We start from the raw sequence: 23,165 nt of genomic DNA on the forward strand, positions 1-23,165 counted from the left end.
GAGAAGAATCTACTGGAAGCCACCTTCCCTGGGGGCTTGAGCTACCCAGAGGGCTGAGGGGAACAACGACCCTGCATGTCCTTCACCCATATATGCAGGTGAGCTGCTCCATACTGTGGAGAAGCTTCTGTCTACAGGGGTTTTCATACATCCCAGTAACCCTGGATTCTGGTTTCAGAAAGAAGCCATTTTTCTTAGGGAACAAGGCTAGGTGGTGGTGTTGGCAGGGGACAGGAGAAAAGGCAGAAGGTGGCCCAGGTGAAGAAGTATCACCTTGTGAGCTTTTGGTAGGGTGTCACCAGTTGTTGTGGCTTAAAACTCAAACACATTTTTCAGGTGACAATCTCTAAGAAGTCACTAGTTACGTTGGACGCTAACTCTGGATCATTCCTCCTTCATCGGCGGAACTCTGTGAGTCTGAATGAATCATAATGAAGAAACACAACTTGTTGGGGCTTCCCAAGACACAGAAAGGAATCTGGCCAACCTTTCTGTTGAAGCTTTATGAGAGAGGTGAGCGCAACCGCTGATCTTTACGAAGGCGACTGTGGCTCGGAGCCTTTGTACTCTACTGTGCCTTGTAAAGCTTTTATGAAATCTCTGTCATCCCCTTGGTAGGTCCCGTGTCGTGAAGAAGGATGCTGAGCATGAGGGATACCATCTATGACTTCTTCCAGGTTGCTTTCCTTCCAGGGAGGGGATCTCAGCACTTTTTGGCTCTTGTCAAGAAACCAAATTGCTGAAACCAAGCGACTTGTTCCCAGCGGTAAGATCTTGTTTGGTCAGAAGGGTGTAGCTTTATTAATTCTGGGGCTTATTGGCTTGGGGGAGAGCTCCCTGGCATCTGCTGGAATTTATAAGTGATGATGCAGGGAGCGAAACGGGGAAGGCAGGCATTTACTGACCTAACATGGACTTGTTAAAAAAATGCCAAGTATATATCTGTGGTCTCTCTGCATTAAAAAGAAAATATATACTGTCAGGAGAGAAAACAGATTATGATTCACTGCTCCTGTTTTTAGGTAAACACATGAGTGTTCACACTTACGGCAAAGAGACAAGTGGAGCACAGTCTCACGCAGTGCCACCGCGTTTTTCCCCAGCCGTCTACCAGCGGGACTTCTTAGGTTGGTTATTTTTCTCTATATTTCTCTTTCTGTTTTCTTCTCTCTCCTTCTGCCGTATGGGATCATAGAAAACAACAACAACCAACAGAATACAAACAGGATTTAATTCAGATTACCTGGAGTCAAGTTGCTGTGAGAAACGGGGCCTCTCTGAGCCTCACTTTTCCCATCTGCAAAATGGACATAACAAGACCGGTTGTTCTGTGTTTGTTCGTTCACCACAGGTACGTTGAATGCCAGTGAATCAGTTAGCAGCAAGAGGAAACATGGGCTCCAAAGCTTAACATGTGAGAGTTTTTATATTTTTACTTTCTATTTTAAAGATTCCTCTCCTTTTTCTCTCCTGACTCAATCTCTGGACGTCCAGAGATGCACAAACATCTTTAGTGCTACTGGCAGACTTATGGTCTTGAATTTGGAGGTTAGTGGAAGTTTGTTTCCCTCTGTTCTTGGTGCAAACTACCAATCAGAAAATAGTGCTGAAATTAGAATAATCTTCTTTTCCTTTTATGATGCCTTTTTCATTGTCTGTAAGCTTTCTGTGGCTTTTCTACTTCTATCTGCATCACCCAGACTGCTAGCGGCACAGGCTCCTAATTGGTGTCCTTGATTTGTTCTTTCCTTGCCAGCCCATCCTATACATAGTTTCCATTCATTCACTCACTTAGCAAACATGTATCAAATATCTGATAGATTCTAAGAACTATAGTGGGTGCTGGACATGCACTTAACTAGTCCAAATACCTCCCTCAGATTCCCATTGTTTTCAGTGTAAATATCAAGCCCCTTAAACTAGAAATTGAAAATACCTGCATATATCTGCTTCAACCTGCTTTTTAATTCTCTCTCTCACTAGATAATAGTATCAACTCTCCACTCTAGGCTGGGCTAATCTCACTGTCTCCCTGCCTTTGCAGATGTCAATTCCCCTTCCAGTATGCTGTCTTGTCTCTATTTTATTTGTCCAAGCCTAATGTTCAGTGGTGAGCTAACAAAAGTTAATTCTTTTGTGAAATTCTTCCTACTCTCCCTCCTCGGGACCCTTGTCCTGTAATATCGGAGGCCATATAATTCAAATTGTCGCGTAGCATTTCAAGCATACAGGAAGACAATAAGATTTCAAGGTGTTTGTATAAAAACATGGAAACGTCTTGGCTTACTAGTCCGTGCATTCTCCATAGGATTTAATATCACAGTGTCCAGCTCAGCAAACACTTGCCTGTTTGTTGTTGGAGCCATAGGATAAAACGTAAAAACTGGTAATAACGTACTTTTAGAATTATCCCAGTAGCTGATTGCTTCCCACTCATTTTGGGGGATGACTTCAGATGCCAGCTTGGTTCAAACCCTTATCAACAGTGTCCTCTCCAGCCTGGCTACCACGGATTCTTCATCCCTCTTCCATTAAAGTCCTCTTGCTATGGAAATGCAGGGTTACCTGGTCTAGCCAGGAGATCATAGTACCAGGTGGTGGAAAGAGCTGCTGTTTTGCCTAGTTATCTAGATCTGAGTTCTAATTCTAACTGCCAGCTGAGCAACACTGGAAAAGTTATCTTGCCTCCCTGAGCCTCAGATCCCTTTTCTGTGAAATAGAAGACGTAAAACCCCTTACAGGGGCAGTTGTGAAAATTGAGTGTGATGATATATGTATATGGCATTCATTACCTTCAATTCATACTAGGTTCTCAACTCATACTAGGTGCTTATTAAATTATGGATGTGATTGCTATTTACCATAGATGCTAGAGGGATCCACAGCTTCTTTTCAAGAACCGCTGGGTTTATAGGCTGCCTCCCATCCCATGTGTGGTGGGCCCTCATAGACTTTCATTTTGGGGGCTGGCTGTTTCCGACCTCCTCCATTGCTGGTACAGACACTTTTTTTTGGTAGTGTTGTTGGAGAGTAGTGGCCTTCACCTACCACGCATGTCAGAGAGTTTAGGCTCACCCCATAACCCTAGGCTGCCAGAGCTGAGCAAATATCCAGGGTCTGGCCCATGGGGTGCTTCTGCAACCTTGTGTCTCAAAATTGGGATCCTGGCTGTATGACTTTTGCTTCTGGGATTTTGAAGTCTGAGTGTATGTCCAAAGCTAAACGGTCACTTAGAATTCATTCATAACTAAGGCAGCTTTGATGGTGGCATTCAGCTGCATTCTTCCTTCTTCCTACAAGACTATGGTTGAGTTTCCTCCTCCTTAATCATCCAGGCTGCTATGGTTCTCGTAAGCTTGCAGGAAATCACTACCTGACCCTCCCCACCCCCAGTTTTTCTCCAAATGTGACTCGAAACCAAGGGCTCAGAATGGCATTCTGTGCCCCTCAGGGACTTCATTCAGGGACCGAGGCTCCACGGCGCCCTAGCCGGATCTTTGATCCCATCCCCATGACAGCGCGGTGGGCGCTCCTACTGCCCTTGTCTTGGTAGCTTGGCTTCCATTGTCTACTTTCCGAGCCCTGAAAACAGAAAGAATGTTGAGCTGCCCTCTGCTCAGCCACTGGCTTTCAATCCATGCCGGCCTTCTGTCTTCACAGAGTGACACCTCTCACCTCGAATTGTTACCATGTTCCAATGTTTTACTGCTGCCTAAGAAGGGCAGTTCAGCCAGTGAAACTCCGCGCCTTTTCTTTCAACACCGGAACTAGTTTCCAGAAGACACGGGTTCTCATCCCACCATTGCTCTCGATAATCTGTATGTAAGGCAGCTCACCTCTTTGTCCCTCAGTCTTCTTACCTATAAACTGGGCTCAGTAGCAGCTGCAGGAGCAGGGTGAGGCCGAAATAAAAGGATTGTCACGTCGGGATCTCTGTAAAGCGAGACGGAGGTGGTGGTAATCATCGCATGGTGCTATGAATATTTTTCACAATAACAGTGATAATAGAATCAATGGTGAGATTATTAGGAAGGACTGGGTGGCTTGGAGGGGTTTGCTTATTAACAGCTGATAACTGTGCATCGACTAGCACTGGGGGGCTGGGGGGGTGACCATTTTTCTTAATCAAGTAGTGACCTCTTCTGGAGAATGAAAGAGGCAAGCAGAGCCTGAGCACCGGGGACCCTTACACATGTGCAGCAAGAAAAGCCACGATAGGGTGGCCGGTCCCCAGGGGAGAAGCTCTTAGGGTAGATAGATGTTTGCCCTGAGCAACCAAATGGAAAACAAAAACAAATGAACTGAAACTGAAAATCATTTGCCCTGGAGCCCTCCCTGAGAGGGCTCTCATCGACAGAGCTGCTGGAACTTTGGGGACCCAGTCCATGCTTCGTGGGAAGGCCCCTGATCCAGCGATCCGAGACCAGCCTTTAGGGAGAATGGCTCAAAAAAGGTCCAGATGGGAAATGTATTTTTGTGTTTTCCTAACCGGAGGAGAAAAGAAAGTCTGTTTCAGAGGCACAAAGTAAGGTGAAAAGTGACATCTAATAGAGCAAGTGGCTTTTGCTCAATGATCCCTTTTAGGGGGTAGGAAAGGGGCAAGCGCTTCTTACAGTCTTGCCAATTGGACTGGGAGTAAGAAAAACCAGAAGATTTTTTTTTTATTGTTGTTTTTCTTCACCAAATGTCACCATATTCATCTGTTACTTCAGACTCTTGGGTGGAGAAAGAGGAGCGTCCAGTAAGCCTTTCTGGTGACTCTAGCTACCACTGCATTCCTCTTTTCTGTGCGCCTCCCGGACTTAAGCTGGGCTAGATCATGGAAAATTTGATCAGACCTGGTCTCTCTTGGGCTGTCCTGCATCACACCTTCCTGAGGATAGAGGCCTGGTTTCCACTTACATTCATGGGCAGCAAAGGCATAGATTGATGGAAATCCTATTATCCTACCCCTTGTTGAATGGGATCAGAAGAACTGGACTCAGAGAGGGGAAGGGGCTTACCCAATTCAAGAGGTAGAAGGACGGGGCTCAGATTAAAACTGGGTCCTCCACCACCCTCCAACCAGCCCTCTGCATACTAATCAACTAGTTATATTCATGATGCCTGCGTACTAGGTTGGCTAGTCGTATGGTAGCTACAATTTGTTAAGCAACCACTGCATGCTAGTCTCTATTCGTTCATTTATTTAGCAAAGATTTATTGACTACGATGTGCCCAACACTGGAGATACAGTAGTAAGGAAGAAATTATAAGATCAGCCATTGGCAGTGATCTCATCAACAAATAAAATGAAAACTGCGATCTCTGAAGGCTGGGGATGGGATGCTGCAGGAAGCTGCAATGATGGGGTGGAGCTCTTAGTCCAGGGAGAGCTTCTCGAAGAAGTGGCCATTCTACTCATCTAGAGGCTCAGGCCTAATATCTCCGAGCCACCCTGGCCTCCCCTATTTGCTTACAACCTACATCTTTTTTTTTTTTTTAAGATTTTATTTATTTATTTATTTAACAGAGAGACAGCCAGCGAGAGAGGGAACACAGGAAGGGGGAGTGGGAGAGGAAGAAGCAGGTTCCCAGTGGAGGAGCCTAATGCGGGGCTCAATCCCAGAACTCCGGGATCATGCCCTGAGCTGAAGGTAGACGCTTAACGACTGCGCCACCCAGGCGCCCCCACCCTACATCCTTTCTACCAGCAAATCTGGTCTGCTCTGCATCTGAAATACATCCAGAATCTACCCGTGTCTCACCACCTTGGTGCTGTCCCTCTTTGTCCAAACATCCCCAGGCTCTTGCATGTATTACTGGGACATGATCTCCTTGCTTCCACTCTGGCCTCCCCAGGATCAAATACATGCAGACAATTCTGGGTCACAAATCTGTCTAAGTCTCCTACAGCAGAACTTCTCAGAGGCTTTCATGTTCTAATACATATACAGATCTCCAAGAATAGAGTACAGTATATAGCATCTTGCGGACATACTTGACCACAGAATTTTTTGTGTGTCTTGTTTTACGCAACTGCTGTTCCATAGAATGCACTCTGGATAACCCAGAAAGTGTCTGTGAAATTATATCATATAAAGTATTATTATTATTATTATTATTATTATTATCCCAACTGATGAGCCAAAGGGGGACAGAGCCACCCACCACAGCTTTGCTGAACTGGGAGTCAGGTCAAGTTTTAGCCATAGTGAGCTGCTTTCGAGCTGTGTGGTTTGGGCAACTTATTTCATCTTTCTGAGCCTGGTTTCCTCATCGGCAACACACAGATAATAGTTCCTGTCCTGTCCACTTTGCCAGGCCGTTGAGAGAATCCAATGAGATAATGGATGTCAAAGAAGGGGCGTCCCCTTCCCCGTCTAAACCAAACCAAAACCCAGTGCCACCACTGTGCTACGGGGGACACCTAGACAAACATTAGTATTTCCGTGACACCATCTCTGCACTTCATCATGATCAAAGACCAACGAATTAACATTTGGTTTATTTATTTGAGCAACTGGGAGTAAAACCCTGGGAGTTGCTGGCCATTGGCTAGAAATCAAACAAAACAAAGAATTAATTGGAGTTAAGGCTGTGGAGAGTGCTAATCTCTGCCAGGCATGGGCACAGGCAAGAAAAGCCAGGTGTCTGGACAGCATAGACAGAGTATGTAAATAGCAGGGATTGTGTGAAAGGCTCGGGAAGTAAGGGAGCCAGTAAAGAGAAGGCTAGGAAACGGTGGCCAAAGGATTCATCATCCTCTCAGCTACTGGTGCGGACATGGCGCCCCACACAGAGTCCCTGAGTGCCACCAGCTGTGGTAACTCAGGAAGGGTCAGTGGGCCAGTGTGGAACCCCTAAACTGGCAAAGTTCTGGGTCTTTGTAAGGTGTACCTGGTTCAGGCCAGGTCAGCAAGCTCTGCAGATGCCCCCTTCCGGACCCAAACACAGCCAGGTTTTGTTTTCCTCTAGGGCTTTGCCTATGGCTGACCAGTGACCTTGGGCTCAGGTCTCCGATCCCCCAGACTAACTCACACTCTACAAATACAACTTGTGTTTGTGGCCCAAGCCTCTGATGATGACGATGACAAGGAGGATGATGGAATTAATAATGGCGATAAAAAAATAGAGCATCCATATGGAAATCTAGAAAGCCACTCCTATCCAACCCCCTCAAGGGGGTTGTATGAATAAATAAATGGCCAGTGGGTGTTCTTTCATTTTTTGTTATGTGCCCACTTATCAGGAAGTTTAAATCCACAGTGCTTTCTCCACATACCCCCAAACCTTAAGATTGAGGCAACAGGGCCACAGGCAAGAACTCAATAGAATGAAAAAGGTTTCTGTTTGCACAAAGTTGTTTACCAGGATTACTAAGCAAACAGGAGGAATGGAACAAAATGATAAAAACAATCTTTGGTGCTTTCCTGTGGGATTTTCTGAGTTCTTTCAAAGCATGTCCAGTGACTGGTGAAATTGACTTCTTGGGGGAAACAGAAGAGGAAGGAAAACGAACACATTATCATGAATCTTGTCTCTTGAGGGGTTTAGGGCTGTAACTGACCGTGACTGTTCCTAGCTTTTGCTGAACATTACTTTTTTGGAATGACCTGTAGTTGGGTACATAGGCCAGTGGTGCTCCCTGGAAACATGGGTAGGCTGAGGCAAGGGAAAGCTGATTGAGTGGAGTGTCCTGGCTTTTCTCAGAAACGAGGGTCCGCTAAGTCAGCGTCCAGGTGATGGTACAACCAGGCGGGCAGGGAGCGCTGGCTGGGCTCAGGTTATCAACGGTGGCAGCTGGATTGCCAGGAGCAGTAAGGGACACAAATATTTAGGTAGCTGCTGGGTTTCTCACAACTAGGAGAATCACAGCTTACAAAACAAACTGCCAGCACACTCAATTTGAGGTAAGCATTATTGTCCCCACTGAACAGATGAGGAAACTGAGTCTCAGAGATGGCATTGAAGTTGTCTAAGATTCCTAGGCAAAACCTGGAAGGGCCTAGATCCAAATTCTGAGTTCATTTATTTGTTTATTTGAGAGAGAGAGAGTGAGAGAGAGAGCACACAAGCAGGGGGAGGGGCGGCCAGAGGGAGAGGGAAAAGCAGGCTCCCTGCCGAGCAGGGAGCCCAGACGCATAGGTCAATCCCAGGACCCTGGATCATGACCTGGGCAGAAGGCAGAGGCTTAACTGACAGAGCCAACCAGGCGCCCCATAAATTCTGACCTTTCGATGCCATGTCCTGAGCTTTTTCGCGATAGCGAGAATTGGAGAAGTCTGACCTTTTCATGACCACCAGCCCAAGGATTCGATGTATTAGGCTTATTGTCATTGTCTAGTTACTGGTTTGCTCTGAAGCTTGCCTTCATTTCTGGGCAGTTCCCAGAATAGAGACACATTTAGTAGTGACAATAGATGTTGTTTCTGGGTGTTGAGGGGTGCAGCAGAGTAAGAAGATACAGGTAAAATGGCCGCAGGGGCTTTAGAACCCCTTGAATTTTAAGAACTCACAAACAGAGCACTTATTAAGTGCCGGACAGAATGCCGAAGGCTGTCAGCAGGAGCTCACCCTTCCTTGCAATAACCTTACGAGGTGCACCTCAGTGTCGCGTCCATGTACAGATGAAGAGACTGAGGCTCACAGAGCTTGACTTGTCCAAGATTGCACGGCCAGAAAGCAGAAGAGCTGGGAATTGACAAGAGGTAGTCTGAGCACTTAATCCTGACTCTGTAAATACTTGTCAAATATTAAGACAATACCAGTGGTTCTCAAAGTGGTCCTAAGACCAGCCTTGACGTCAACCAGCAACGTGTTAGGGATACTGAATCAGAAACTCTGGAGGTGGGGCCTAGCCGTCAGGGTGGTAGCAGCCTTCCACGTATCCTGACGCACACGCATGTCTGAGGACCGCTGACTATGCTGTCGTACTGTGCTCCAAGGGAGAAAGGACCTACACAGAGCACCATGCCCACCAGATGTACCTGGTCTTGGGAAGATGGCTTTCCAGAACATGCTGTTGTTTTGGTTTGGGGACCACCCCTGGGGGAGTAGAGCAGAAGCAGAATCTCTCCAGAGAAAGGATTTGATGGGAAGAGAGGGTGGGAAGGGGGACATCACAGCCACCTTCCAAGAATACAGTGTGTTTGTAGGACATGTATCATTTATCCACGAAGGCTCACTGAAGTCAAGTGACTTGGCCACGGCAACATAACTAGCAACAGATGATGGACCCAAAGCCAAGTTCCTGACTCCTACTGGAGCACCAGCTGCATCTCCCCCCGCCCCCCCCGCGAGCATGCTGAGTCCTCGATGTTTCGGAGATTCTCTCTGAATCATGAGAAACTCTTCTTGGTAATGGCCACAAACTTCCGACAAAGATAAGGAATGATAAAAAGGACATCAGGCTGGTGGTCCCAGGAGGGAGGAAATATGAGGGGAGGGCTTCAGAAAGGGTCAGAGAGGAGACAGGGAGATGTCATGCTCCAGAAACCCACAACTGTCTCCTCACCTTGGTCATCACTGTCACCATTCACAGGGCTGTACATTTCTAGAGTGGTATGAGACATATGGTGCAGCACAGCTGAACTGGAGTTTGAGTCCTGGCTTTGCCAGTGACCCTACACAGTTTATTTAGCCTCTCAGAGATTGGATCTTCATGTACAAAATGAGGAGCTTTACAATTCTGGCCTTGCAGGATTTGAGGGAAGTTTTAGGGGGTTAATGTACGTAAAACCCTTAGCAGATTGCCTGCATTGTGTAGGGGGTGCTCAATAAATGTGCACCAGAGTTGGGAGTGTGGAAATAATTCCCCGTTAAGTCACTTTCTAGGGATGATGGTTAATGCCAGGACTATATGCAAATCTGGGCCAGAGCGGAATTGTTTGAGAAGACATAGGGGAGGCTGAGGCTGCTACCGATAGGTCACCTTCTCCATTTTTCCTGTACAGAATGGATGATGAAATAAATAATTTCTCTTTGAAACGTCCTGAGTGATTCCCATGTCGAGGGTACACTCCTCAGTGCAGCACTGACCCCACTCAGAATGGCGCTCAGGCCCTCAGGCCCTCTCTTCCTTTTTTCCCCCTTCCCCTCCTTCTTCTAGTTTCCTGCACATGGCTGTGCAAGGTCCCATTCCAGTCTTCAGCTGTAGCTCATTTTCTGCCAGTAAGAACATCTGCAGCCTAGACCAGAACAACGGAGTGAGGGCAAACACAGCGTGGACCCTGAGAGGTGTGGCAGAGGACTGGGGCCCAGACCATCTCTAACAGTTGTAGGAGGTTGGAATTTGTAATCTCTCATTCTGCCTCTGCCCATGTGACCAAGACACTTGAGCAAATCCATAAAAATAGTGAAAAGCTAACATTTGTTTGAGCATTTTGCTATATGCCAAGCAACTGTCTCAGTGCTTTATGTGTATTTACTCCAATAATGCTCAGAATAACCCTACAATAGAACTACTGTTATAATCCCCATTTACACATGAGAAAATGCAGGCACAGAGAGGTTGGGTAACTTGTCCAGGGTCACACAGCTGGCAAACAGGATTTAAATGTAAGCGTTCTGATGACAAAATTTTCCCTCTTAATCACTATGTGCGGGGACAGTAGGTATTGGTTAGAGTAAAAAGAGGTCTTGTTTCTAATATATATTTCATTGAAATTGTATAAATATGAATGTTATTATTAAGATAGTTCTTAGAGAAGAGCATAGAGCAAAGGTGGTCTACGAGGATTTTCAAGGACTTGGGGCTGTTTTGGGACCACCTGTGGCTTAAAGGCCAAGTGAGGTCTGGAGAAAAACACCCCGAGAATTGGGATCTTGTCAACACTCCCCACCCCCACATCTCTGCTATCAGCAGAAAATGAAAATGCACATTTTGAGATGCCTGGAAGGGAACAGAAATCACCCAGATGGGACATGCAGAAGGTGGGGTGTGTGTTATGGCCAGGAAGGAGTTGCCCCTCTTACACAGAGCATGGAGAGATTTGAGTGAATGCCTTCATGTTAGCTTTGTGTATTTCTTAACCTTGGCTAGTAGGGCCAATTCTCTGACACGGCCAACTTTCACACCACCTCAATATACACTCGGGTCTCCTGGAGTCTCTGACAGATATCTGTCCCTGAAAAAATAGAAGCTCCCTTAAGGGCCTAGAGCAGGGCCTCGGTGTTTTATATTTCCATAATTTCATTGTAAAAGAATCACTAGAGAGTGTATCGATCGGTTTTGCTGCCTAACAAAGAAACCCTGGCCCCCGATTTCAGTGGCTTGTAATAACAATTTTCCATAAACAGGACGCTTACAGCTCAGCGATCGCTGTGGATTGATTAAGGGTTCATTCCATAGGTCTTCTTGGTCTGTGACTGCATGAGAAGAAGCAGGCCCTATGTGCAGAGTGCTGTTCTGGCAGAAAGAAGGAATGCAAGAGCCCAAGTTCAGGTACACAGTCACCTTAGACTTTTGCAGGGCTGGGGTTCACAGTCCACTGGCCAAAACAATGTTAGGGAGCCAGATCTGACAATAGAGTAGGAAAATTTACTGGCCCGGTAGAGAGTGTGGCAAGGGTGTGGAAGCATAATTCTACAGAAGACTGATCTGTAATGCAAATTGTCATAGGGATTTTTTTTTTAACCATGCAATTCAAGGGTCCTTCTCCAGCTATTTTAATTCAATAGGTCAGAGTAAGTAATAACAACAGTGATAATAATAATAATAAAGATAGTGACCAATATTATTGTTTGCCTTTTATGAACCAAACACTGTGTTAAGTGCTTATATGTACGATGCTGTTTAATCCTACAACTACTCTGTGAGATGAGGACAATTATCATCTTCCTTTTATAGGTGAAGAAATAGAAGCTTGGAGACACTCAGAAACTTCCCTAGGTTAGACAGCTAGTAAATAGTGGTGCAGGGTTATGGACCTGTGGAATGTAACTCCTGAGTCCCAAGACTTCTTCAGTTTCTCAAATATGCCAATATCTTTCCTGCCTCAGGGCCTTTGCACTTCTTTTCTCTTTAACCTGAATTAAGTTTCTTCCCATTCATTCACTTCATTTCTCAGGTAGAAACATCACTTCATCAAAGATGATCCATGATGGACTCTTTTGGGTCTTCTAGATTTTTTCAGCCTTATCTGACCTTCTTTGCTGTGGTGATTCGCTTGATGGGGAGCCCAGTCTCCTGTGCATCCCCTGACCTCCTAACACCTCAGGCTGTCTCAGCTCTCCTCAGGGAAAACGGGAGATGGGAAGGAGCCAGCAGATAAATCTCTCTCTGTGCCTTCTCCTGGGTGGGCTCTCCAAGTCACAGTTGTCCCAGATGGCTCATCCGTCTGAGCCATCAGCTAGATTTTCTTGCAAAGCTGGTGCCAGCTTGGTAAAACACCACCTTACATGGGCTTTCCCCCATCCCTTCACTTCCCCTTGTCCTTTCCTCTTGCTGTCCTAGACTGCCCCTCCCAATAAAGCATGAGCAAGTGAGATTTACGGCAGGCTTTGCTGCCTTGGGAACCCAGCCTAAGGGACCCTCCCTTCCCACCTAAACTTGACCACCTGTTTTTTACACTCGAGTGCTCTATTCTTTTGTCTCACAGATTTTTCTAGCACAACTGGTCATCATAGATAATATATGCATTTGTGTGATTATCTGTTTAACAGCAATCTCTTTCCATCCACCGTATGTTCCATGAGACAAAGATTACAGTGTTGCTTACCACTGTGTCTCCTCTACTTAGTACCTGGCCCTCACATGGTAGCCAACCAACAAATATTCATAAATGAGCATTCATGTCTGGGTTTGAATCCTTGCTCTGTCTCTGTTCCTTTGGGCAAGTTACTAAAAACTCCTAAGCTTCATTTTCCTTCTTTTTTTGGAAAAATGGGACTGGGTACCTACCCCAGAGGTCCTGAGAACTGAAAGTGGTGATAAATGTAGATGTTCAATAGCTCATAATAATTGCTAATATTATAATGCTAGACCAGCACCCAGCAATCCTTTCCTAGAAAGGGCCAGACAGTAAATATTTTAGGCTTTGTGGAAGAAATGACCCCTGTCACAGATTCAACTCTGCCATTGTAGTGTGAAAACAACCATAGATAATTCATTAACAAATGGGTGTGGCTGTTCCAATAAAACTTTATTTACAAAAATAGGTGACAGGCCATATTTGGCCCTCAGGTTGTAGTTTGCTGATCCCTGTACTGTATTATCTGAGCAACGTGAGTCTAAAGGATTGTGCTAGGTCGCACCAACAGACTGCAAATATTCCTGAACTTTCTAGGCAAGAAATGAAGGCTTATCCCTTCATTTCTTTTCAGCATTTAAAGATAAGCAATATTTTCCTGGCAGTGACAGTGTACTTTCAGGCAAATCTTATTCTCAGAATCTGTATTTGTTTATAATACCTCTCTAACAAGTGTGAGTGGTGAGAGCCCTCCCGCATATTTTCCCTCCAACTTTTTGTTAACTGGGACTAATCTCTCATTTTGCCTCTGCCCAAGTGGACCTTCTCTACATACATGAAGCTAGTCCGTGGTGAGAAAAATGGGAATTTGGAAGACTGGAACTTTGCTTGTCTCCTAAGAAGAACCTTATTTATATGGTAAATCTTTTTAGAATGAGTGGTTTCCTGCTAAAGATATAAAAGATATAGTCTTTCTTTTCTTTTTTTTTTTAAGTTTGGTCAAGTCTTGGGAGAAGAGCATATTATATTTATATATATATAAATATATATATATATAATGGGATCAAGAGAATAAGACAAGTGTGCTTTAGAGAAAATATTAGTTTTTTTAGGCCTTGCTATGTGTCAGGTATGGGAGACAAGGCCAAGACACCATAGCTGAGGGTTCATCAAGAGCCACCCATTGCAAAATTGAGGTACTTTTAACCGGAGAAGAGGGAATGGAGTCTAGAGATTTAAAAATTGCAGCTGGTTTGGGTAGATAGGAAGTGACCGCCTCATCTTACCCCTGCGAGCTTCAGCTTGCCTCTCTTGTGTTGATGAAAAAAGACGTTGTGAAAAACACCTTGCCCATTGCCTCATACAAAATAGAGCTGGAATTAATGGATGCCGTATATTTACATCTTTCTTTATTGTAATTATTAATAAAGTATGACACTCCACAAATGTACCAAGGGTTAAGCCTATCTGAACTGATCACATGTTGGCTGGATTCTGATGCCTGTCACCTTTTGATGTGACAGCGACCCATGCTCTGCACGTCTTTCTGTTCTTCTATCCTTAGAGTTTTGGCAGTGACTATCCTCATGGTTGCAATATGGCTGCCTCTGCTCTAAGCATCATGTCCTCTCAGGACATCATTTCACACAAGATGAGAGAAAGCAGGCAACAGAAGGGCCTCCTCCTTACATATTTCCTTTGTGCTGGGGAAGGAAGTCTTCCCCAGAAGGCCCCTTGCAAACTTCTTTTTATATGCCATTGACCAGAAATGTGTCACATGTCTAACCTTAAACCAATTGCTCCCAAAGAGAGTGTGATAACTGTGATTGGCTGAGAAGAGTCATGATTCATCTACCGGGGCTGTAACAAGGAAAGAGGAGGCATGTCATGTGGCAGGCAGGGTCTGCTGTACCTTTTTTTGTCATTTCCTTTTTATGTCTGTTTGGTTTACCAGTTCCTAATCCAGTGCCTGACCTAAAATAAGCATTAAATATATATTTACTGGGGAATGAGTATATATTTATTGGGGAATGAGCAAAGTAATGCATGGATAAATAATGACTAGAATGTCCTTCTTCTTGCCTTTCCCCCTATCTATTCTTTTGTTTCCTCATTTCTCTGAGTCTGATGTAGGCAGTCCTGGAGCTTTCTATCTGCAGATGATGCTTCCTAAATTTGGTAACACAGTAAGAGGTTAGTACGGTGAATACGGCCTATTACACTGTCCATTTTCGGCCTTTGATGTGGGTTGGTCAGTGTGGTCAAGGAGAGGACAGGTAGGGGAGGCTGGTAGTGCACTCAAGGACTGCATGCACAGCCAAGATAGGAAACCAAGGTAGCCCATTCCCTTCAGTCCTCTCTCTTGGGAAGTTTTCTATGAGTTTTCAAACTCCTCTATTAGAATGTCAACAAAATAGCAGGGATCTGTGGAAAATATTAAAGATATATGATTTGACATGCACCCCGGCATCTTGGAAGCATTTGTTATTAAACATTTAATGAGATAATTATAAGCCCCTTCCACGTAGCTCATAGCTCAAAAGGTCTAAACACCCTTTCTAGGTTTTACCTTATTAATGTAGTCGGAATGAAGCACTGGGAAATATTTCTTTAAATAAGTGACTATCCTAGGTTATTCATGATTTCAGTCTTGCTTACTCCCTACCATTGGACCAAAGTGGAAACTCTATGCTCAATCCAGGAGTATCCCTGGGAAGGAGATAGAATGATGAGTGGTTGTCTAATCTGAGTGGAATCTGATCTCTATCACTTATTAGCTATGACATAAAGGGCAAGTTGCTTAATACATTCAAGCCTCAATTTTCTCATCTACAAAATGGGACAATAATTGAGGGTGGTTCTGGCACAGTGACTGCAACAAAGAAAGGGTGCAATGAATGCTATCTGTAGTTGCCGTTGCCACATGCTATAGTCATCAGTTCACCACTGAAATGAGCACTTTTTTACAAAGACATCTGTGATTGTCATCTTTGAAAAAAGATGATGCCATTTGGGAAAACTCAAGGTCAATCCATTCAACAAGAGCCAGTCAAGAGTTGTGAGGCCCTGCTTGCATTCTTGGCATGGTGCTGAGCACTGGGATTATCTTTAGAACCTGATGGGGCTTCATGTTGCCAAGAATGCCTCTGACTGGTCACTTAAAGGTGGTTAAAAAAAATCTGTAGAATTTGATACTTATTTTGCAGAAATGAAGATCTTGGGTTGAATTGACTCATCATTTCATCCAAAATAGCCACTTCAGATTGAATCAATTCTGAATTGATTCTGTCCTGCAGTTGGGTGTGAAACCAGGAGTATGTCATATGGCAGCATGGAGAAGAGGGGAGTTCAGGAGCTGGGCAAAGTCAATCTTCACCACGCCTGTCCACCCACTAAGACATCGCCACTTCAGGCAAGCCTGCTCATTATTCTGGGTCTCTTAATCTCTAACATGAGCATTTAAATACCCACTCATAGTATTTAACTGGTTATTGCAGGGTAAAAGATGAAATGATTACATTGTAATTATTATTATGGTTACTTATGATGGTCTGAGAGGAGAGTTCTTTCAGATGCTAGAAAGCCCTTGGGTCAAGGAGCATGAGAACAACTGTTCTTCTATGACCAGTTCTTTCCAACTCTTCACATAAATTCAAACTAACCATAAAGGGACAGTTTAAAAATATTTCTGACTTGACCACCTGGAATTCTGAATGGACTAGTGTAGAAGTTTGGGCCCTCTGAGAAGCACACACTAAGACAGGGTTAGATGCCCAAGACAGTCACTGGAGGAAACACCTGTGAGGAGAAAGAGGGAGGAAGGAGGAGGAGGAAGGGAGAGCCCTCAGACCCTGATGCAGGTCTCACACCTGTGAAAGGAGAGGAGGAAGGAAAGGACCAGCAGAAAGTCAGAGACGGAAGTGCTTTTCTGAGATCCAGTATTTGGATGGAGCCCAAATTGCCCATGTGAGCAGTTTCATGTCCCAAAGAAATGGGCCTGGACCTGAATCCTTGTCAAGCTTACTCATTGGCAGAGAGTAGCCTGCGGGAGGAGTGCCCTTGGCACGAACACTGTAGTGGATCCAGCAGCTGCGACAGTCGGTCGACTACGCTTCCCATCTCAGGAGACCTGAACAACACAATTTCATGGCTACCCAGCAACTTGTCAGACATTTCCTCTTTGAACATACATATTAAGGAATTTGAAAAACAAAACAGAACATTTGTGATAGTATAGGTTTAGCACCCCAAATCAATGTTCCATTCCCTTCTTTGATTTTCACTTCCCCCTCTGTTTCAGCTAGACCAATCATGTTGAAAACCCCACCCAGGTTTGTAGAGTTCTTCCTTTGACAATTGAAAAAAGTATGTGAATAAGTCACATACACTTCTTTTGTTTTATCTTTCCAATGAGTTGCTTTGCTTTCCTGGGTTTTCTTGGATTTCATATTTTCCCCTTCTTTCCCCATCCACCACTGCCTGTTCTTCACAGCTGTGTTCCTGATGCCTGATGTGATATTTGTGGAGTAAATGGATGCATATATTAGTGAACAGGCTATGAAACTCAAATCCCCTTTAAGTCTGTGAGCTCCTTGGTGTTGGGGTCTTTGTCTTAGGGCGATGACATATAATGGAAAGACCATAGGTTTTGTTCTATGATCAGACACAAATTAGCTGTGTGATCTTTGGCAAATTGCACCCCCTCTCTGAGCCCTAGTTTCCCTTTTTGACTAATAAAGCTAGTAATAGTATATATCTCATTGAAATGTAAATGATAGACTGATCATCATGTGAAGTTCTCAGCACAGAGCCTGGTACATTGTAGGTGCTTCTGAATGACAGATAATGAATGAATGAGCCTGAGAAATACATAGCACATAATTTGATATGTAATGCATAACACATAAGCCTTTACTCCTTTCCCTGCCCTTCTGCAATGGCCTGACTCCTATCTAGTCACAAAAGATTCAGGTAAGAGCAAGTAGATAGATAAAGGATTGGAACATAATAGTGAACAAGCCAATATTGAGCACCTGCTGTGTGCAGCTACTGGGCTAATCACTGTAAGACAGATGGAGATGATTGAGATATAGTCCCTCTCCTCAGAGAAGTGGCATCTCAAGTTGGCATTAGGTGTTTGAAGATCCTGATGGACAGACCCATGGGGTGAAAGACAGCATCATCACAGGATGAGATGGAGAATGTTGAGGAGACCAGGATGTGGGGAAACAGGGAAAGATGTAGCTAGAAAGTTGCTCGGGATCAAACCCATGAGGATTCTGATGCCCCACTGAGGAAATTCGACTTGATTCTGTAGACAACGGTATGTCCATGAAGGTTCTTGACAAGATGAGTGGACAGGGATTTCTGCCACGTGGATTGTCATCAAGTGTTCTGCCCAGTGAAGAAGGAAGAAGTGCAATAATTCAAGGTACTGATTTTGAGTTCCTTGTTCACCTCGGATTTCTCTTCACTGATCAGCTCTCTTTACATATTATTTTTAGAACTCTCAAAATGGCAGCCACAGGAACACAGAGCATCCAAAACAGAAGAAAAAGGGAACCAAGAGGAAGGGGAATACCTTCTTTAGTGAACACTAGTTATTTACTCTGGGTTTGGCCACTAATCCCAGGACAGAAATGAATGAATATTTACCCCAAAGACACATAAGCATGAAGAGTTAAGCCAAAAAAAGAAAAAATGCTTTGGACTTTTACTTTAAAATACACTTTTGAATTTAACGATCGGTGACTTGCTCCTCTCCCTCCACTCAGCAAGCTTCTAGAGAGCCCTTCTCCTCCTCATGTTCTGGGGAACAATGGATGTTTCATATAAAAATAGGTGTAAGTCACTGTGTGAATAAAATGATAAAAACGATGCGTCTCAAACAGTACTTGGTCGGAAGCTGCATCCCTCCCTTAGCCTGAGGGGATGCGCAGCCTGCATTTGCGTGTTGCCTTGGTGCTTGAAGGCTTCCGTGAACACTTAGCTCATTTGTTTTTTGCAGATTTTTTTAATTGTAGAAAAGGTGTTTGTATACTGTACAAATTTGCCATTTCTCCTTCTTCTACCCCAGGGTAAGTCAAAAGGAATTGTACAGTCAATGAATCGCAATGAACTTCCCTTAGCCGGTCACCTTGCCCCTTTCTAGTCTCTTATTTATGCTGCATCCAGGGTCATCTTTGAGGAACTCACATGCATAACGTCCTTTGGTGACTTTCCTCAGTGGTCGCAGGATAAAGTTCCAGTCCCCTCACAGGGTGGGCAAGTGTCTCTACCGTGAAGCGTTCTCTACCTTTCCAGCTATATCTCTTCTCCCATTTGTAAGCTCTCCATTGAAGTCACTCTACAGTTTGCAGAAGAAGCAATGCTTGGTCACCTCTCTAAGCCTTTGCTTACACTGTTTCCTTGGAATTGAATGTTTTCCACCCAAGAATCAGCCTATCTTGAGGGCAGACCGCAGAGAGCAAAGGATGCAATTTGAGGCCGTTCTAAGGCAACCAAGCCCGTCCATTCTCCTTCCACTCTTTGAAAATACTGGATTCATCTGTTATTGTGGAGAATGAGAAATCCAAGCGGGGACTACTGGTCCATGCCACAGTCTCCAGTGTGCCGAGGCTCTTCTAGGTACTGGGTGCTGGGAATACAGCAATGAATCATCCTTCGGGGAACTTGCAGCTAGCAGGGAAGATAAGGCCAGTCCATGAACTCCCAGAACACCAGGCAGGAAGTTATAAGAAGAATATGTATAAATAGAGGGTTCCATATAAAGCTCAGAGGAGGGAGAAACTATATTAAGCTGAAGCATTCAGAAAAGACATTTTGGAGCATTTGGTATGTGACTTGGACCTTGAAAATGGAAAAGATTTAAATGCGTGCAGATGGTTTGGGAAGTGGGGGGAGTCTTGGTGCCAGAGTTCATTCTGTGCAAAGGCAAGGCAGTGGAAGGAAGAAAGCTGGGTTTTCAGAGAGAACAAAGAGACCGGCTTAGCAAGGGCAACGAAGAACGGAAGAAATAAAAGGGGGAAAGACAGAACCGGGCCAAGTGATGGAGGAAGCAGAAATGTGAGAGGGTGATTGCTCTGCAGATCCCTAGACACGAAGCTAGCCGGAGACGCAGAGCGCTTCCCCTCTGTTTCAAGTTGGAAGAAGGTTGCCTGGTGGCAGAGCCACAGAACTTGGTGGAACGCTGCTTGTTTGCTTTTAGACCTCAGCAAGGGGATGCCAATACCTTGGAGCTGTGTTAGAGTACGTTTGCTCATCTTGTCCTTCTACAGAGTTTATTAGACACATGTCTCCTGAAACGAGAGGGACCCTTGTTGATCACGTGTTGATAAGACCTCAATATTGAAAAGAAAAAGCCGGAGGAATGCCACGTTATTCCATGTGTGTATGTGTTCACCTTCTTGCAGAGGTCAAAGGGCTTGGCCAACATCCCTTTGAGCTTTCATGCTCCAATGGGGGCTTTTTAAAGGAGGAAATTAAAGATATACGGGCTATAGAAGAAAACTCTATGTGAGAATGGCAGTAACCAAAAAATTGCCTGTATTTGGATATTCTCTAAGGAAGACAGTACCTGGTTGGCCAGAGGTGGACCTTGACTCTTGGGCTGACTGGACTCTGATTATAGCCTGAGTTCTATCACCTGTCACTGCTCTTCTGAAATCATAAGGGGATTAGGTCCTGTGTCTATTCAATAAATATTTTCTGTGCCCCGACTAGATACCGAGATCTGTGTTCTGTGTTAAAGATGGAGGCATGAAATGCAATTGAAATGGTCCTTCTTCTTGAGGATGGTGCAGTCTAATGGCGTAGACACATATCTGCATATATTTTCAAAGCAATGTATTAATGGATCAGATGGCAGTAAGCACAGAGTGCCACGGGAGCCCTGAGGACGAACATGTCCTTAACCTGAGCTAAGGGTGTTGGGAATGGCCAGGCAGGGCTGTCTAAAGGAACTGATAGGTCTGTGTTTCCTCTACTGTTGGTCCAGCTTTAAAATTACAGCCTCTCAAAGCTGGCTAGCCCTGAGGTCACAGTACCTACCAAACTTAATTATCATCCCTAGTGTCTCTATCTGATCTACTATATACTTCAAAGGGCAGAGACTGTTTCTATTTTCTTCCTAATGTGTCTCCACCATGTAACAGTCCCGACACCTGGTAGGTACCTTATAAATATGGGTTGTGTGTTAAAGAAGAAAAAGTTAGCACATGAATTTCGCCCTCTCCCTCAAAGTGCTAAGGGGAATTCTGTTGTAATATTTAATGACTGCTTTCTGCATTCCTAACTCTGAGCCAAGTCCAGAAGGAAACAACAAAAAAGGAAAAGTGTGTTGGAATGTTTGGACCAAACCGAACCTTGGACATCAGCTGATTGTATGCCTCATTTCTACAGATAGAAAGTTGAAGTGCAAAGAAGTTACACTGTAACTATTTGTGCAAGGTCATCCGGGTGATTAGGGGTGGAACGAGTTTAAAATCTAGCTATCCTGATTTCCAGTCCTTAGTTCCCTGTTGCGAGTCACTAGTATTCTTCTATCAGTTACAGATATGTAGGGGGAAAGCGCAAAGAATTCTGGGAAGGGCTGATTTCTTTTGCTGGCACACAGAATGCTTCCCAATTCTAAGGGAGTCTCTCATCTTGCAAGTCGGGCTTCTTTTAACAGAATATTCCATGTGCTAGGATTATGTTCTACAAAAACCAAAAAATTTAAGAGATGTTTTCTTGGGTGGTAAGTAATTGCTTCTGATGGGAGCAGCTTCCACTTTGTAAAGAAGACCTGTTTCCCCTGCTTTCATCTGATATCTCTGTGAGGCCCCAGAGGGAAATAGTGGGAACAAACGTTTGCTCCAGCTGTAATATTCCCTTGAAAAGGGAAGCTTGAAATCCTTTAGGGATCCTAGTGTTCCTTCAAAATTGATATGACACCGTAGAACTACGTCCTAACTACCTTCCATGCCAAATATATCGTGACTACTGATTGGATAGTTTAAAGAATATTTACAAGTAAGCTCTCATAACAAGAGCAAAAAAAAAAAAAAAAAAAAAGGTTCTTATCCCATGATCTGAGTTTTATCCCTAAAGAATGTTTTCTAAGGGGGCAATAGGAAGAAATTGTGAGAGCCAAAGATTAATTGGGGGGATGGATTAATTAAAGGATTAATTAATTCAATGAGATACTGTCATAATAGAACACATTAAATGACAAAAATGCATCAGGGAAAACAACATAAGAAAACTTGTATTATCAGTAATAAAAATTATGGTTTCTAACATGTATTGATAAGCACTCCCTATGGGCTGGGCTCTATTGTAAGCCATATAGGGGTCAGTGCATCCAATCTTCACAGCAACCCGATCAGGAAGGTACAGTTAACATCCTCATTTTAAAAAGAGTGGAACAAGCCAGCAAAACTAATGTAACTTGCTAGAGATTATATTCTAGGGAGTGGTGGAGTTCATGTTCAAACATTGGTAGACTGGCTCTAGAGCCCATGCTTTTTTTTTTAAGTTAAAAATTTAAATACCAAAGTAATACATATCCTGTGAGCATAACACTTGATCCCCAAATTCCACTTACATGAATTAACTGAGACCTATACAAATATTTATGTACAAGGATGTTCATTAAAACATTACTTCCAGTAACGGAAATTGGAAACAATCCAAATGCTGAATTATTAGGGATATATTAAGTGCTCAGTTTAAAAATGAAAAAAAAAAAAAAAGAAAGCAAAGCACAAAGTAGAAAATGAAATCACTCATAATCCCTATATTCTGAAATAACCACAAAGAAATCTGAGCAAATATTTCCAGCTTTTTTTTTTAACATTTTGTTTCTGACACAAAACTGGGATCATACAGAATGTATTGCTTTACAATCTTACTTTCCTATGTGGATAACATTATACATCGCTTTCAGGCCATTAGTTATTCTTCAACCACTTATTATAATGGCTTCACTGTATTCCATTATTTGTACATACGATGATTTATTTAACACACTTTTTATTGTTGGATCTGTGCTCTTCTAACCATTATGCCATGATACCTCAATGGATAACCCATCCATCACAGAAAGTAGTTCAGGGTCTCTAACTCGGAGTTCGTGACCTTATATGATCTGCCCTAAGTATTTCAACTTGAACACCCTATGTGTTGCTTTAACTAAACCTGAATTACAGCCAAATAGAATCCCTTGCTCTAGAAGAGTAACTTAGCACCTCTTACAGACCCATGGCATTCCTCTTACTGCATGTATTTATCTATCTGCTGACGTAGCTGTACTCTACTAGACTGAAAATTTCTTGCAAGTGGAATTTCTGCCCGAATAAACTTCCTAAACCCACATGGCAGTATAGTATTTTGTACTTAGTAGTTGCTCAATGCATGTTTATGGAATAAATGCAGGCAATACGTTGTTATTTTTAGAAGTGTGAGATTGTAAACAATTCAAATATCTAACATTAAGGAGCAAGTTGAATAAAC

At 43.8% G+C, this 23,165-nt stretch overlaps 1 protein-coding gene across 2 annotated transcripts in view; it reads left to right on the forward strand.

Annotated features, from left to right (window-relative positions):
* Positions 1-338: 338 nt before the first annotated feature.
* LOC117803820 overlaps positions 339-23,165 on the forward strand; it is a 43,533-nt gene continuing 20,706 nt past the window's right edge. The window contains exons 1-7 of one of the 2 annotated variants that reach the window (XR_004627927.1): positions 339-513; positions 619-766; positions 1,023-1,127; positions 1,352-1,414; positions 11,333-11,425; positions 13,489-13,589; positions 15,968-16,209. Coding sequence is in view for 1 of the 2 variants with exons in the window: in XM_034668613.1 (XP_034524504.1) it covers positions 664-766; positions 1,023-1,127; positions 1,352-1,414 (271 nt within the window). In the remaining variant the exon portion in view is untranslated. Of the gene's footprint in view, positions 514-618; positions 767-1,022; positions 1,128-1,351; positions 1,415-11,332; positions 11,426-13,488; positions 13,590-15,967; positions 16,210-23,165 lie in introns of those variants that run through there. The other variant, XM_034668613.1, reaches the window with a different exon arrangement.

Source organism: Ailuropoda melanoleuca, chromosome 9, assembly GCF_002007445.2.
Source record: "Ailuropoda melanoleuca isolate Jingjing chromosome 9, ASM200744v2, whole genome shotgun sequence".
Classification (NCBI taxonomy): Eukaryota; Metazoa; Chordata; class Mammalia; order Carnivora; family Ursidae; genus Ailuropoda; species Ailuropoda melanoleuca.